The sequence below is a fragment of the Rhodofomes roseus genome (genome assembly GCF_022264815.1).
Source record: "Rhodofomes roseus strain CIRM-BRFM 1785 chromosome Unknown C8Q71scaffold_3, whole genome shotgun sequence".
Taxonomy (NCBI): Eukaryota; Fungi; Basidiomycota; class Agaricomycetes; order Polyporales; family Fomitopsidaceae; genus Rhodofomes; species Rhodofomes roseus.
The window spans coordinates 1,906,080-1,922,564 of NW_025952959.1; the positions used below are offsets into that span (position 1 = coordinate 1,906,080).

General features: G+C 53.9%; 6 protein-coding genes across 6 annotated transcripts; 4 read left to right on the forward strand and 2 right to left on the reverse strand.

The window, feature by feature from the left end:
• Positions 1–733: 733 nt before the first annotated feature.
• C8Q71DRAFT_700908 (uncharacterized protein) lies at positions 734–916 on the forward strand (the record flags this gene model as incomplete). Its single annotated transcript, XM_047920154.1, has 1 exon — positions 734–916. A coding segment is annotated over one exon (183 nt), but the record flags the coding sequence as incomplete, so codon positions are not given.
• A 647-nt stretch (positions 917–1,563) lies between these two features.
• C8Q71DRAFT_688974 (uncharacterized protein) lies at positions 1,564–1,968 on the forward strand (the record flags this gene model as incomplete). The annotated part of the gene is made up of 2 exons (XM_047919838.1): positions 1,564–1,821; positions 1,882–1,968. Coding segments are annotated over 2 exons (345 nt in total), but the record flags the coding sequence as incomplete, so codon positions are not given.
• Positions 1,969–5,016: 3,048 nt separating this feature from the next.
• Positions 5,017–8,074, reverse strand: C8Q71DRAFT_885522 (uncharacterized protein; the record flags this gene model as incomplete). Its single annotated transcript, XM_047928547.1, has 7 exons — positions 6,578–8,074; positions 6,334–6,486; positions 6,177–6,241; positions 5,715–6,114; positions 5,290–5,613; positions 5,199–5,264; positions 5,017–5,162 (listed from the first exon to the last, which is right to left on the reverse strand). The coding sequence occupies exons 1-7, from the start codon at positions 7,845–7,847 to the stop codon at positions 5,017–5,019; spliced, it is 2,424 nt and encodes an 807-aa protein (XP_047783278.1). The 5' UTR covers positions 7,848–8,074.
• A 3,305-nt stretch (positions 8,075–11,379) lies between these two features.
• Positions 11,380–12,122, forward strand: C8Q71DRAFT_721021 (uncharacterized protein; the record flags this gene model as incomplete). The annotated part of the gene is made up of 4 exons (XM_047921398.1): positions 11,380–11,554; positions 11,609–11,760; positions 11,810–11,989; positions 12,051–12,122. The coding sequence occupies 4 exons, from the start codon at positions 11,380–11,382 to the stop codon at positions 12,120–12,122; spliced, it is 579 nt and encodes a 192-aa protein (XP_047783279.1).
• Positions 12,123–12,689: 567 nt separating this feature from the next.
• C8Q71DRAFT_700832 (uncharacterized protein) lies at positions 12,690–13,133 on the forward strand (the record flags this gene model as incomplete). The annotated part of the gene is made up of 1 exon (XM_047920145.1): positions 12,690–13,133. A coding segment is annotated over one exon (444 nt), but the record flags the coding sequence as incomplete, so codon positions are not given.
• Positions 13,134–13,385: 252 nt separating this feature from the next.
• On the reverse strand, positions 13,386–15,940 carry C8Q71DRAFT_739716 (uncharacterized protein; the record flags this gene model as incomplete). The annotated part of the gene is made up of 6 exons (XM_047922726.1): positions 13,386–13,993; positions 14,045–14,223; positions 14,280–15,320; positions 15,375–15,551; positions 15,607–15,740; positions 15,789–15,940. Coding segments are annotated over 6 exons (2,217 nt in total), but the record flags the coding sequence as incomplete, so codon positions are not given.
• Positions 15,941–16,485: the final 545 nt, after the last annotated feature.

Consider the following 16,485-nt stretch of genomic DNA (forward strand, 5'->3'; position numbering starts at 1 on the left):
CGCGAATTCTACGAGCGTGGTGAAACTGAAATCTATTTCGTCGCGAGCGAAGACCAGCTTGCAGACTGTTTGACCAAGAACATTCCTCTCAAAGCTATTGAGAAGTTCAGGTCGTCTTCTGGCATGCTTGTAGCATCTTGAACAAGTGGGAGTGTTGAACTTCAACTGTTTTGGGTGTTATCACACGGGATAGGACTTATCCTTACCTGTTATAGACTTATGTTCTACTATGCTACATATTACGTACATTCTTTTTGGATTTGTTCCAGACCTGTAGCACATGATTAGATCTAGACCCTGATGGAACATTCCACCGCTTTCCATCATGTTCCAGCACATTCCTTGATTGCATCGTATTGCATCATTGAGCACATCGCTGTTCCAGTCCTTTCCATGACATTCCATTCATGGTGCAATATCGCCTCATCCTTGTGTATTCGCTCATTGCACCATATCGCTCCGTTATGACTCTACGCTGTTACGCTTACTGTACGATCATGTGATGGCTCTCTCATGTGTATATATACCGGGCTGGATACGCCCTAGAATGAAAACGGTCTCTCCTCTCGTCTTAACGCCTCTGAGTCTTCCCTCTCAGCTCTTAAGAGATCTGTTGTAAGTCCTCCTTTACTACAGTGCTCTTTGTGCTTCTGTAGTATTCTTTTGTAGCCTTGCCTCAGGCTAGCCACAACACTCCTTGTTCATCAAGGTCTGCCCTTCGAAGCAATCTCTTCCTGATTTCATCTTCTTCGACAATGCTTGCAAGCTTAAAAAGCACATCGATACCATCAGCGATCACCACTTTGACAATTGTGCCCTTCCCGTGGACGTCTTCCACATGAACTCCAATCACAAGGGTTCGGATGCATTGTGTGGCTTTTTCTGCAATCCTATGGCGGCCCGTTTGTGGAAATAATCGGATCGCACGAAATGTGTATTCACAAAATATTTGGAACCACTCACGAAAAGTTTGGATGATCACGAAACTCGGAAGGGTACACGAAATGCATGCTGACGAAAGTCAGCCTGCACGAAATGCGCGCACAGTGTGACACAAGTGTGATCGAGTGACCATTTGTCACCGAGTGTGACACGTGAGTGCGTGGCCTTAGCCCACCTCTGGCACTCAGCTTCGAGTTGTAGTGGCCAAAATTTTCTGAATACATTCAGTACACATAAAAAACGTGTTTTGCGCACGGAAACATCTTGGGGAAGTCGCTCTTCCGCCACGAGTTGAATAAAGACATCGCACTCGCGCGCCACCGCGCCACCGCGCCAGCGCTTGTGGCTACGGCGACGTGCCCGAGCCCTCATGTGACCGTGTTCGATGTTGAACGCGTCGTCGCGTCGGTCTGCTTGCGTCGTCGCGTCCTTGCTCTTTGTCTTGAACGTGTTTTATCGTTGGTACAAGGTAAGTACTTGCTTGTAGTTGTATTCAATAATTATTTACACATGTCCGTGTGGGCTTCAAGCCTTTCAATAATGCCCAAAATACAGGAATGTTACTGCAGCGGACTTCAACTGCAGTCCTTCTATGCTGCGAAGAAGGTGGAAAACTGGCAGCTCATGGCGCTATACTGCGATGCTACCAAGGATGAGCCAAAGGATCCTGGCTCCCCATGGGCCCGTGGTCTCGTCAGCAAGCTCAGTGCGACGTCAAAAGCAAAACGCGGCAATACTAGTCATCAGACTCCGCTCTGGCCACCCTTCCTCGCCGCTAATGCTCCGCCAGCAGGCTTCAAGCTCGAGGATCTTGTTCTAGCAGAAGTACACTACACAAGCCATAGCATAGTGCTTAACTTCGGTCACTGCTGGTTCCAGGTATGTCGTTGTTATTTTTAATTATGATCATGTACCGCTCTCACTGACAATCTCTTGTAGTTGCAGTATCTTACTCATACATCAATTCAGACCTATCACCAACAGTACTGGGAGGTCTTAAAGGAGACCTCGTACATTGGGAAGGGCGAGACAATGGTGCACCAGTAGATGCTATATTGAATGTGGATACTACCTCATCCAATACTTACACTCGGATGTGCTCATTTCATGTCGGCTTGATGATGGAGTTTGAAGACTTCATCGTTGTGTTTGTATCTAATGATCAGGTGTTCCAGGTAAGCTGCTATCTCACTGCTACATGACAACAGCTCAGCACCTAATGAGGTGTTTGAATGACTAGGTGACCTGGGCCTTACTAGCCAAGGAGGGTCTTGCGCACCATGACCTGCATGTCCTTGACAAGTGGGATGGCATCCTCAGCACCATCACTAGATGGTGTCACTCTTACTACTCAGGTCACCAGGTTGGCAAGAAATTGGCCATGCAGTCACCCCATGTCTTGTGTACTACCGGAGATGTATGGTTCAGCATACTCGGTGTGTGGCATACTAGGTGTGTAGTATACCGTGTGTGAGATCTTCTCTCTAAGGCTCCAACAAAATAATATACATACTGTATATATACGATTTCTACCCTATACTTTATACATATACATACAGGGTCTGTGTATCTTGTATATATATACAGTATATATGGTTTCAAGTATAGTAATGAAGGAGCTTCAATATTGGTAGAAATTAGCCTACTATTGAGTACAGGGACTCATTATTGCAATGATTTGGTGACATTGTGGAGAGCATGGATAGCATTGTATTCCTTTTTGTCTTCAAACATGTGCTTACAGCATACTAGGGAGTGGAATCCTATTGTGTGAACTACAATGACCTCCAGTCTGATAAGTTGAGGACTCATGTAGGCTTCTGTTAATTTATTAGGCTGTTTTCTATGCTCATAAAAACACCTATGACCATTGCGAATGCTATCACAATTGACCTACAATTCAAATTTGCCTAAGGTCAACAGGACAGTGTCCGATGTTGCTTTTTAACAGTCATTAGACTTAGGTTCTTGATGTCATAGATGCTTTTTCAGAGTTAGACACTGATTCTATGGATCAGACAGTGAGATTTGGGTCATAAATATCTGGACTTTGTGCAAAGGGGATCCTCAATATGTCATGGAGTACATGGCATAGAGTTGTTCATATAACATAAACTTTCTTAATTGACTACAGAGGTACTAGATTTGATGACATTCGTCTTTCTGGAAAAAAAAAGTCATGAAATATGCATGATACATGAGTGATTCTCATGGCAATGCATCAGCTGGTAGGTTGAGTATCTTGGAATCAAACTGGTGTGGGTGTAAGCATGCAGAACAGCAGATGTACAAAAGTATGAGACTGACATGTCTAAGCTTACTCATAGGCAAGGATTAGGCCTGAGTGTTATTGGTGTGATTGAATCTAGACAGCTACTGGAGCATCATGTTACTAAGTGATGCTACTATGTGATTGAACATTCACAAGAGAAGTGAAGCCACATATAAACCTTTGTGACATCTCATGTCACTCTAGCCGAAACTGGCAAGTAAATCATCATTCACTAGTATTAGGATTATACTAGACAGTATATAGTACAGTATAGATACCCATATTAAGGCTGTACAAACATTCTCCATCATCTTGAACACTAGCATGTACTCTGGTTTTTGTAATGGTTTGAGGATTAAGTAGGGAAATGAAATGACTATTGTAGCTGGAGATCATACTATATAAACTGTGTATATACAGCATATATACAATATAATATAGTATACTATATACATACAGGTTTTGTGTACATGCATATTACATACCAATTGGACTGTGTTTCCAGAAGATGGCCAATGAGAGCAAGGCTAAGGTTATGAGCGGTCCACATGCTTTAGAAGCGCGATACACGGAGAGTCTGTTGACCGAACATAGCAGGTAGAAGACACAAAGATCATGTTTGAGATTCGCAACTTCATGACATGCACCGGCTATATTTCTTTCATTAGTCACTCAATACATGGATGCGCGAGGGCCAAGTGGCCAAGAACGTAAGACAAAGCTAGAATCTAGATGCCTAGGGGATCTGACTTGGACTACAGCAATCAGTGTGACCGCCGCGCGCAGTGGTACGCGCGTAGTCACAGCCACAAGCGCCGGCGCGGTGGCGCGGTGGCGCGCGAGTGCGATGTCTTTATTCAACTCGTGGCGGAAGAGCGACTTCCCCAAGATGTTTCCGCGCGCAAAACGCGTTTTTTATGTGTACTGAATGTATTCAGAAAATTTTGGCCACTACAACTCGAAGCTGAGTGCCGGAGGTGGGCTAAGGCCACGCACTCACGTGTCACACTCGGTGACAAACGGTCACTCGATCACACTCGCGTCACGCTGTGCGCGCATTTCGTGCAGGCTGACTTTCGTCAGCATGCATTTCGTGTACCCTTCCGAGTTTCGTGATCATCCAAACTTTTCGTGAGTGGTTCCAAATATTTCGTGAATACACATTTCGTGCATTTATTATACTTTTCGTAGGTACTATTACATTTCGTGCGATCCGATTATTTCCACAAACGGGCCGCCATACAATCCTGCTCGCTTTTCCGATCTCATGCGTGATGGAAAGTGGCGTCTGCTGCAGAGATGACGAATGCTTGGTTTGGTGGGTTTCAAGCGATCGTGCGCGAGATGCGAGAGGATCGCTACGACTTCTTCCTAGATGAAATGGTCAAACAGCGGAATCGGATGGTCATCACAGACTTGCAGGAACGAGGTGCCCGTCCATACCATATTCCTCGTAACGTACTACTAGACTAGGTGTTATGACGACATGCGAGCATCACAGTCGGTGCGAGAGTGATAAGCGCGACGGCGACTTGCGCATTGATCTCGCGAGCGACGTATAAAGCCAGGGCCTCTGGGACACAACCAGCAGTGGTGAGTTCATCTACCTGGACCGTCAAAGGGCCAAGTACTAACCGTGTCTTGTTCCTGTAGATATGCTCGTCATGCGAGCACGCGAGCCGGTGACGGCCACGCGCTCTCGACCCAAGTGGAGGCTGCGATGACGGGCCTCCGAGGCAGGTAGGCATTCTCGACAATTGCTGTGGTATGAGGCGTGCTGATGCCAGCCGGCTGCCTTCATGTCACGTTGCAACGCGGGGCAGGAACATGATCATGAAGTACACGATCGTCGTCGTCGACGACTGGTCCCACGCGTCCTTGATGAGCTCAATCGCGCCCTCCGCGCTCTGCTTCCCGAACTTGAATGTGCACTCGATCGTGTCGTACGCTCACTGCAGCCCGCGCCGGTTCTGCTCGCACTCACGCGACTTGTGTCGCTCCAAGTCGCTGAGCGAGGGATCCTCGAGGCTGGGCCGGGGTGACTCCGTAGCTGGTGCCACCTCGCAAACACGTACCGGACATACTTTTGATGAAACTACATCGAGTCCACTCTACCTGAGCGGTGGCCACGATCTTCGTCGACACAGCACTCGCCCACGTGAGGCACGTCTTCGTGTTCACGGAGAACACACCACCGCTGGGCATGTCAGGCGTCCGCGTCGTCGTTAGCATCGTAACGTAGTCGTCGACTCGGAAGTCGTGATTGACGATCTCGTCGCGAAGCTCGCACTTGGTGGACTTGGGCCCGATGCTACCGTTAAGGGGCTTCGTGTAGGACATCTGGCAGCAGAGCAGCTGCGAGCCCTCTGTCACGGGTATCCAATGAGATGTCTGGAGGTCTGGAGGAAGGAGACTCATCAACATCAACAGAGTATGCAGAAAAGACGAATGGAGCCTACCAAGCAGCTTCCGGTCATGGATCATGAAGTCCTTGATGAACCCGTGATCATCAGGTTGTAAATCTTCTCCGGCGTGCCGGGGAGGATGCTCTTCATCGCAAGCTCCGAGTAGTGCTCGCCCTTCCGCCTGCATTCGCAGATCGTCGTCACCTTGGGCTTCAAACCGGCCATCGAACTCGCGCCCGGCTGCGGGGAGCCCATACCAACCTCGCTCTTGCTGTCGGTGATGTCGAGCGACCTGCGAGGAGACGGCCGCGCGGAAGACTCGCCGGGGCGCGGGAGACGCCAGACATTGTGGATCACGTCGTGGGTTGTGTCGCGCGAGAGGAAGGACATAGAGGTGTACTTTTGCTGCGTCGTCGTGACGAGGATCGCGTTCGGGATGACAAACGCGGCCATGCGCTTCTCGAACGCAGTCACGTCGTACATCGGGATGCATAGCTATCGGCGGGGAAGAGATGTCAGCGCAGGTAGTAGGGAAGGAGAAGGATAGAGACACTCACGTCGGTGATCCAGCCGAAGGTGTTCGCGTGGAAGCAGATCTGGTTCTCGGACACGTACAGATGGCCTTGTATCAAGATTTCGCATTGCAGTGCACACCCGTAGTCTGTTGATGGACTCAGCAAACGGCGATCACAATACAATTGGGTCCAGACTTACCTTCTATGAGATAGTCGCCCTCCGGGGCAGACGGGAAGAGCTCATGGAAGTCTTGGTAGTGCTTGTTGCTGGCTACTGCGAAGCCAGTCACCGGTACACCATCCGCGTCCAGGTCCAGATCGTCGTCCATATCCTCCAGCCCACTTCGACCGCCTAGTAGATATCATCCTCATCGGATTGATAGCTATCCCTGTCCGAGTCACTGAACTCGCTCGCGGGATAGTTGAGACTCGCCTCCATCGACCGCGGCCCCCACGCGACATATCAGAGCTGCGTCGTGGGCGGTGGCCACGCGACGAGAGGGCGGAGGTCGTTCCTGGCGTCGGCGGGAGCTGCGAGAGGTCCATAGGAGGCACGGGCGTCATACCCATGCCCATCGCCAAGCCGTATGCGGCAATTGCACCTGCGATGCCCTTCGCGGTGCCCTTCCTCTTGGGACTCAGCGAGAGGGCACTGGACGTGGGGGTCGTCTGCGAGTTGCCGCTCCCGCTCCTGGCCTTCCTCGACCATACCTTCTTCCCACGCGTGGCGCTGTCCACGCTGTACATACTGGCTGCATCCGAGTTGCCCGGCACGAGGAGGTTTACTGAAATTGGTGGGAGGGGCGGGACTGCGTTGTACCTCCCAGAAACCGACGTGTTTGGTGGGCCGCTCGGGAACTCTGAGGAGACGGGCGAAGTTGTGAGCGTGCCGTCGTCTGTAACTGTGACGCTGGGTGGGAGCGGCGGAGGGGTATGGATATTCGTGACCGGGAGCGAGGGCACCGACGCTGCCCGATCATGCTTACCACCCTTCGTCGAGTTCTTACGAGAGCGCGGCGACTCCGGGTTGAGCAGCTTCGCCTTGCTTGCCTTCTTCGACAACGAGAGACGGGGGCTGCGGCTGCGGCTGCGGTCCCGCCCCTTCTCTTTCTCCGGCGAGTGTTCCTCTATGAGTGTCTGTGCCCGTGAGTTCTGACCCGTCGGGCTCTTGCGCGAGGGCGACTTGCGCAGGTTGCCAGCGGACCTGGAGTGCGCCAGCGAGCGCTCAGACATCTGAGCGTCGGAGAAGGTGGTGCGCGTCGTCGCGGGCGTGGGCGTCGCCAGGCCACTGTCGTCGACCGCGGTGACAGAGCCGTTGGTGCTCGTGGAGAGAGGCACGCGTTTTGCGGATCCGTTCCCGTTAGACACTCCATCTTGGCCGTCTGACAACGTGCGCGGCGATCGGGTAGAGTCACCGTCGTTTAGGTCAGAGCCGTATTTCACACTCCGAGGCGAAGGCGGGACGGCTGTGACCATCGGGAAGGACTCGGTACTCCCGGTCAACGAGGGGGAAGAGCTCCCTATGGTGGTATGTCGCCGCAGGCGTGCGTTCGTGGAATCGAGGCGGTTGGAGATGGCGGAGTCGATGGTGATCGACGGCGGCACCTTATGAGCAGAAGCAGGTGAGGAAGACCGCGAATCTGCAGGGCTGCGAGTGCTGATGGAGTTGGACGGGGACCTGTTGACAAATTTGGATAGGAAGTTCGGGGCCATCGCTGAGAAGGAGTCGTGCGAGAGTGTGGGATTAAGCTGCAGCACTTGTCACGCCTCTCTTCGGTACCGCAGCGCGAAGGGACGCACCTGAAGGCCTCTCTCAAGTATCAGCTACTCGGATGTGACACGATATATCACTTCTGCACTCGGATGATGAACACGGAGAACACGTCAGGTGCTAGAAATCTCGGCTCGAGGTTGGTGTGGATAGGTCTTGGCGGCAGTACACCGAGTACCAGAAGCCGGGAAGTCCGACGAGTGAGAGTTCCCAGTTCATATAGAGGGTATCGGGACAGATATGAGATGCCGGAAAAGTTCAGAGGTGGAGCATGTGCGAGAGGCGGGGGCGGCCGTGAATGTAGTAGGCATATGCATATCCGCGCGCAGTGGTCTGTCGGGGCCGGGCCAGGAGTTGAGCAGGAAGTAGGAGAGGATGGTGTTCGCGACCTCGAAGGTGCACCCCGAGCCCTCGTGGCCTTGGATGAATCAGAGTGAATACGTGTCAGCAAGTGCAGAGCGGCGCAGAACATGTGTACTCACAAAGCGCAACGTTCCAGTCACGATTGAAGGAATGAGGCCGATGGCGAGATGAACCCAGTTTATCTGCCGCTTGTCGCTGTTCGGAGATGGTCGTGACCTGGTACTGAGAGGCAGCGGCTAGCGATGAGCAAGGATGTACAGATGCCAACGCTAGACACAACTTGACGATGTCGCGTACTCAGCCCAGGGAACAGCGGATGAGCGGGGACTTGGAGCCAGACGCAGGCACAGACCCAGCCTCAGTCGGCCTTGTCCTCTCAGACGGTCGTCGCCAGCCATCCAGCACGTCTTGTCGGCGAGAGAGCGACTGTGACCCATTCGTGCATAGTCCGAGGCGGTATTGCCAGACGAGGTGGGAGGAAGCTGTGGGAGTGTGAGAGGTGGACATTGGGTGGCGGCAGGGGCCAGGGGGAGCGCGCGCTCCGGATTCGGACACAGATGTACAGGCGCCTCTGACTCGACCACTTCTACTGCTCTCTCGCCGCCGACTGGCAAAGCATACGGTAGACGATGCAGGCCCAAGCATCGCCCGCGCGCAGCTCAGCAGATGGTGTTTCCGCAAGACTTTCTGTCCGGTGAGTGCCACGTTCTTCGTACGTATTTGCGTAAACACTGGGGAACAAATAGTGTGATCGTCCCGCCATCGCTCAAAGTCCTGCCGTCACAGACGCAGGTGCGCGAGCGTGGTTTAGACGGGACATGGCCTGTCTGCGTGGCAGAGTCGCTCGCGCTCGGCGTTCGCACACATGCCAACAATGTCAGTACTCCCCTTTTCATCCACCCGTATGCATGCGCGCACGCCGTCGCCCACTGTACTGATGCTTGCATGCTTTCCCCCAACATGGAGGCCGATGCACAGGAGATGGTCAAGGGGGAGCGGTCAACGCCCGCGCGGGCTGTACCGCGCGTGCTAGTGCACCGACATTCAGGTTCGGCGCTCGTCCTTCCCTCACTCCTTCGCCACTCACAATCCGTTTGATGCGCCAGCATATATCACCTCGTCGCGCTATGTCGGACGCTCTCCGATCTTGACATCGTGCTCAACGCTGCGGTCGTCGTCGTCATCGTATCCGTGGTCTCCGCCCTTTTGTAGCTGTCCTACCCATTGGTCTTCGACACGGGTGTGCGCATGCTCGGGCTGCGCCGCCTTGTGAAGGGTGTTGTGGAATGCTCTGAAGGCGATGTGCAGTACACCTTTAAAACTCACGGTTCTGCGTAAGGGTGAGGAATACGTGGACAGTATGTCGTTCTCAGGCTGCTCCCACACAACTCCCCGAAAACGGGGTGCTGACAGCTCTCACGTAGGTCTACGCTGCAGGGACATACTGCGCCCTGCCCTTCCACCCATTGTCGACTCGGCCGTGTGCACCGACCTCGCCGTCCCGGTGCTCTGGTAGAACATCGCTGCACACGCGATGTTCGACGCGCAGATTGTTGTGGGCAGAATTAAGCAGGAGATCTTAGAGTGCTTGGAGCAGATTCTGAGGATGCGAGAGGAGGAATTGCAAATGAGGGACCTGGTCTGGTGCGTGGCGGGGAGTCTGAGGCTGCTTGTAGTATATCATGTCTGTTCGAGTAGTCTGAATCTATTTCTATATGCAATTCTCTGGTGTCTTGCAGCACGAGAATCTGTAGCAACAGGAGCCCAATGAGTGTACTTTTACGTTCCTAACGGTACACCCGGGCTGCATATTCCCCGTCGTCAACGGAAACCCGACGTCGGCCGGTGGAACGGAAGTGAGCGCCGGAAGCCGGGCGGGCGGGCATGCTGGCCTGTGGTTCCTATTGCGGCGGCCGATTGTCGGATCATATGTTGTAAAGCGAGCCGGCCGGATGTGAATTGTGGAAACCCAGCATATACTAGCAGGCGCAAATATAAAACATTGTAGTGTACAACCCGGCGCGGCCGGAGAGCGTACTGTATTTCACTAGCATTACGGCCGAATACGTACCGCCCGTCAACATTGATACCGCCGGTGTATTATTCCACTGCGTACTTTATGACATCAACCGGACGCTTCGTTTGCAGCACGCTATTCACACAGCGGCCGCCCTTGAGGCGCAGCGTTGTGGCCTAGGCGGCCGGCGGCTGTGCATCGTTTTGTCACACCTTCGACCAATTGTACATGTCAACATCTTTTGCAGATTGGCCTGCAAAAGAAAGCATTGCAGTGCCCGTGTCGGCCGCTGTTAACGCTCGCCACGGCTAACACAGCGGCCGGAGTTGAATTTGTTTATCAAACATTCACCGGCCGGTTTCTCTGACGACATTGATAGTGATACATTCAACTCTGTATAAGACAATTGCAGCGGAGCGGTCGGTATCACATTCCATATAGTTTAAAGAACCGGCCGCCATGTGCCTCAGCCTGTAGCTTCCCAACCGGCCGATCGAAACCCGGTCTTTCAATACAGCTCAGCCGGTACCCGTTGTACCCCACTAAATCCATCCGGCCGAATGTATATTCCAGCTTTGGAAACGATACAATCAAATGTGTTTTTCAAGGCTCTGGCACGACCGGCCGGGCCGTAGCCCCACTTATCCACAACGCTGCGGCCGGTCCCACTACACATGACTGAAATGGAACCGGCCGGCGACGTTAGATCTCATAGGAATAGGACCGGCTGGTGCTTACTTCTTGTTGTTCTTGATGGCACGGCCAACGCCTAGCCCACTGATGAAGCCTATTTGGCAGTTGTCTTTGATTCGTTCAAATGAAGGAAAATAGAGCTGCTTCACCCTGTGCAAGTGGTACTGCACTATCATGGCAGTAATGTCATGTAATGCATATGCTAATGTGCTGCTCCCATTGAAGCCATAAAATTAGGCCCTAACCATAACCATCAGCTAGAGAACACATGGCTGCCTGCAGGTATCCTCATGGTGTCCACATGTTCATGTTTGATCGTGTTAGTGGAACTGTACAGTTCTACATGAGGCTCCCAGAACTGAGAATGACTGTACACGGCGACACCTTTCACAGCAACCATCATGTCCAATTTTGATGAGGTCAACGACTATGTCAGCCGCACCTATCACTACCACGTCAATGCTAGGCAGGATATGAACTCAATGCCGCCGCTTATCAATCCCCGCATCCCGCGGGCACTGTCACATCAAGCGAGAGTTGCTGGAAAAAGATTGGCAGAGGCCCGGTGTAACCAGAGTGGGCCAATCACCAATTCACTTTTGTTAATCATGTTTGCTCATTGTTGACAAGTCGTGGCTCCCTGGGACGCGACGTGCCCGCCGGTTCGTGTGGAAGACTGCAGCACTCCCATGAGAATTCAAATCGCGCCGGCGATTGTAGTGGACAGTGCCGGCCGTATAATTCTCTGGTACCTGCCCAATGTGCTGAGCACCGAATACGAGGTAATATGTTGTGGTCATTGAATGACTCAAGACTGATGGTCTCACCCAGGACCTCATGTGGAACGAGACGGCGGGCATAAATAATCTGTTCCGGGCCAATCCCCCAAATCCTAGGCCGGGAACGTCGTGGAGAAACCAGGCCCGGAACTTTCTACCACAACAGCCTGATCACAGTCTGCATCCGGGGTGTATCTCCATGTCGCCGGGATGGTTTCAGCGGGGACAGACGGTATGCATGCTGCATTGTATGATCCCCACGATGTGCTGAACATACTGCAGGGTGGGGGCAGGATGCCGGAGGTGTCGATGACGCTCAAATCAGCTCAGTCGACAGGGCACCAGTGGCTCCGCTCGCTGCGTGAACCGCACCTGGTCATCTCCGCTATGACACAGATCATGAATCCCGTCCTCTATCAAAGCGGCTTCTTATCAACGTACAAGCTCCATGCGATCGGCGACTGTGCGCCTGTCCTCCGCAACTGGAACATCCCATTCAATGCTCTATCGGTTATCACCAATCGGGCTACTCCATTCCACAGAGATTCCCTCTCCCCGAAGGAGGGTTACGATGTCCTGTTGACCCTCCGGGGCGATACAGACCTTCTACTGCACGTTCCAACAATCGGGACCTCGTTCCGTTACAGTGGCGGCACAGTAATGGCATTTTCCGGAGCCGTACTTCCCCATCAAGTTCCCCTTAGCAGGAGTGAACGGGTCTGCGTGGTGTATTATGCTCGCCGGGATGTTTTGACTTGGGCCGAAGCACCGCCGCTTACGTGGCGTCAGCTATGACATTTCTTTGTAATACATTCCGCCATCTATATACGCTATGGCAGTCAACTCATTGGGCATGATAACAAAGTATAGATGTTGAAGCAGGGCCGACTAATTATTACGTCTCGGCGCCGAAGGTTGGTGAGTGTCCGGCGCCGAGGGTTGCTGCATGCTCGGCGCCGAGGGTTGAGTTGAGTGCGGCGCCGGGGATTCGAATGAGTGCGGCGCCGCGGGTTGAGTTGAGTGCGGCGCCGGGGATTCGAATGAGTGCGGCGCCGCAGGCTGAGTTGGGTGCGGCGCCGGGGATTCGAATGAGTGCGGCGCCGGGGGTTCGAATGAGTGCGGCGCCGCGGGTTGAGTTGAGTGCGGCGCCGAGGGTTCGAATGAGTGCGGCGCCGAGGGTTGGGTTGGGTGCGGCGCCGGGGATTCGAATGAGTGCGGCGCCGCAGGCTGAGTTGGGTGCGGCGCCGGGGATTCGAATGAGTGCGGCGCCGAGGGTTGGGTTGGGTGCGGCGCCGGGGGTTCGAATGAGTGCGGCGCCGCAGGCTGAGTTGGGTGCGGCGCCGAGGGTTGGGTTGGGTGCGGCGCCGGGGATTTGAATGAGTGCGGCGCCGAGGGTTGGGTTGGGTGCGGCGCCGGGGATTCGAATGAGTGCGGCGCCGAGGGTTGGGTTGGGTGCGGCGCCGAGGTGCGAATGTACAGACAGTGTGGGCACTGGCTTGTCTTTGTTGACAATTTATCATGGCTGTCTTCGTATGACGCTCGCAGGGTCATCGCCTCCCTGATGCCCTGATCATGCACTGATGGTAAGCCCTGTGCAGCCGGCCAGCCTCCAAAGTTTAGGCACAAAATGTGTGGAAATCATTAATTGCGCGGGAAGTGCGAACTTCAATTCGTGCGGTGTCAATAGTACATGTATCAACATCTAGCCCCTCTTCTTGCCACGATGAGATCCCTTCGGCACCCTCTTTACCGGCTTCTTAACCTCCCTGGTCTCGGCGCCCGTATTCTCGGTGTTCAATTTCCGGCGCTGCGAGCCGGTCGCTGGTGCATTCTCCATTGCTGTCTCGGTCCGCGTTCGTTTTCCGTTTTCATTCATAGCGGCCACGTCCTGCCACCGCTGGAGTATGTCGGCACACCGTGGGATGAGGTCCGTCTCGACAAAGGTTTCCGGCAGCTTCGTGGTCTTCACGTGGTCTGCTTCGTATCTGAGCTGTACCCTCGCGTCGTAGTGCTCCTCAACATCTCTAGCTAGCATGCCAATCGCCAACGCCATGGCCTGTGCGTCTTCCCGGCCCATGGTGTTGGTATCGAGATTTGTCCGGTGTCTTGTGAGCCACCCCCGAAAGACCTTCAGCAGCACCTTCTCTTGATGAATGGCCCTGTTGCAGTAAGCCTCTGGGTATGACCACGTTGCCCATTCGAACTTCGGCGCCGACTTCCAGGATCCAACTTCCGGCTGGCATTGAAAGCAAATTAGAGTTGAAACGAGAGATGGATCAGGACGTACCAAGTTCGGGATTGCAGCAACCATCTGTTTGAAAGTTGGATGTCTGCTTAGCTCGAGCAGAAACGCCTGTCGCGCCTCGAAAGTCGCTCCCACCTCTGCCGGGCTCCAATTATCCGGTGTTCTGGGCCTGCGTTGATTCGAGCGGTTGGATGTTCCCGCGACAGACCTCTGTTCCTGTCCTGTTTTATGAAGTCAGAACGGCCAGGCAAAGCTACACTGGAGACGAGATACGTACGATTGCTCCGGCCTACAGCCCTAGATTGACCGTCTGAGGTGCCAGTCATCGCGCTACCAGTCTCCTTGCGGCGCACGATACCAGCCGGACCCGGCTTCTCCCTGGTGGCGTAGGTACGAGGAGGAGGTGCGTCGGCGGCCTTCCCTTTTCCGCGCTTCTTCGCCGAAGTTCGACCAGAGGACGACTGGGCATCCTCGTCGTCATCTTCCTCTTCCTCAGCCCTGCCCTTCCCCTTCTTCCGCGCGTTGATGCGCCGACTGGAAGCCGGAGGATCCTGCTCCCCATCATCCTCTTCCTCGTCCTTGTGCTTGCCCTTCTTCTTAGCAGGAATCCGACGGCGGGGCGATGAATCATTCTCCTCCTCATCATCGTCGTCCTCGGCCTTACCCTTACCCTTTTCTCGGGCAGGAATCAGAGAACGGGACGACGGACGATCCTCATCTTCATCATGATCATCCCCGTCCTCAGGCCCAGTCGTGTCTCCATTGTCATCGTCGTCGGCGTCGTCATCATTTAACTTGCTGGTATCACTGCTCGATTCGGACCCATTGCTGGTGCGTGATTCACTGCTACTCGAACTGCTGGACCGGTCCTGTTCTCGGAGTCGAGTCATTTGGACAGCGTGCCGGGGCTCGGAAGATTCACTCCCAGAGGTTGACGATTCCAACCGCCGCCCGGATGGACCCGTTTTGGACTGGCGCTGCTGTCTCGGGACTCGGGAAGGGCCGGCGACAGGTGGGCTGGGCTGTGCTCGTTCCCGGCGCCGCTGAGGCCGTGGCGGACTTGGCGGCGGAGGAGGGAGGATGATGCGTTCCTGAGCGATGCCCTCGCCGTTTCGGTACGCCCTAAAGCGAAACACCGGAAATTCGTCCTGCTGCCGCGTGCGCCAATGACGGATGAGGGCCCCAATCTCGTCCTGCCGTAGCTTCTCGGGATCACGAAGGATGATGTCTTCGGGGAGATATACTGGGTCGATGTAGTCGTTGGAGTTGGTAGCGAGCGCAAGCCACGGAACCCTGGCCGAGCGGCCAACATATCGTTCTGAAACGCCGTTTGTGAGTGATTTATAATGTCCTGGGATAACGGTGGGCCTACCATAGGTAACCCGCACAAACTGCTTGATAAACCGTCGCCGTTGACCCAATTTTGCAAAGCACGGGTCCCCGGGATCTGGCAGCAGCGGATAATTCTCGTCATCAAAGGCCAGTTCCGGCTCGCCCGGCACCGCCTCTTCCTCTGAGGCTGCCTCGTCTGCTTCGAGCGGTTTAGTGTCTGATCCATAAGCATTTAGCATCGGAACACATCAATACAGCCGGAACGTATTCACCAAACGCATACTCGGCATACTCCACAAAGAAGTCGTAGGTGTGACCTTCCTTGAACTTTGGATGACGGTCCACAAAGCGCATGCACGGTTCGCCTGTTCGAGCCTCCGCACCAAACTTGTCGTTGTGATCAAAGCTGTAATTTGTTAGTACACGGTGATGCTCCAATTTCAGCCCGACGCACCATGTCACGGTCGGCTTTTCAGATCCCATGAACGCGGCGAATACGAATAGTCTCACCCCGGTGAGCTTCCATATCTGCCTCTCAAAGTCTTCCATCCACCCGTCGAGTTTGTTGGCAATGTTCTTCAGCTGTACGTCCCGGGGACTGCCCTTCTTGTTCCACTTCTCCGCAATTTGCTCGTACCGAGCACGGTCCTCCTCCAAAACATCTCGGGACAGCGCCGAAAGTGCTTTCTGGTAAATGGCAGGATACTGCTTACGTTCACGTTCCATTCCATCCCCAATCTCAGAAATCCGTGCCTCCAGAGCCTCCTTCTCCTCCCGAGCCAGCACCATCTGCCACGTCACCCTCTTACCAACCTTAAACATTGGCTTCTTGCGTTTCTCGCCATCCGGACGTCGCTCGTAAAACCACTTCCGGACTCGCTGGCCCTGCATTATCAGCAAAAATGTAATCGAGGAACATCACTCGCACCTCTTTCCATGCTTCGTCAAAGACTATCCCTTTTTCCCGTTCCAGCTCTCTCACCGCAGCTGCCACCTCTTCATCCCTTGTCTCCTGGTCATCCAAGGCCTCCAAGTGGGACCTAAGAATCCGGCTGTCCGCTTTCCTCCAGCGATCCTTCTTGGGACGTGCCATGGTCGATGGTGACCAATAAGAGCGTGCCGGCCGCCCAGAGATACAACAACAATGTGGG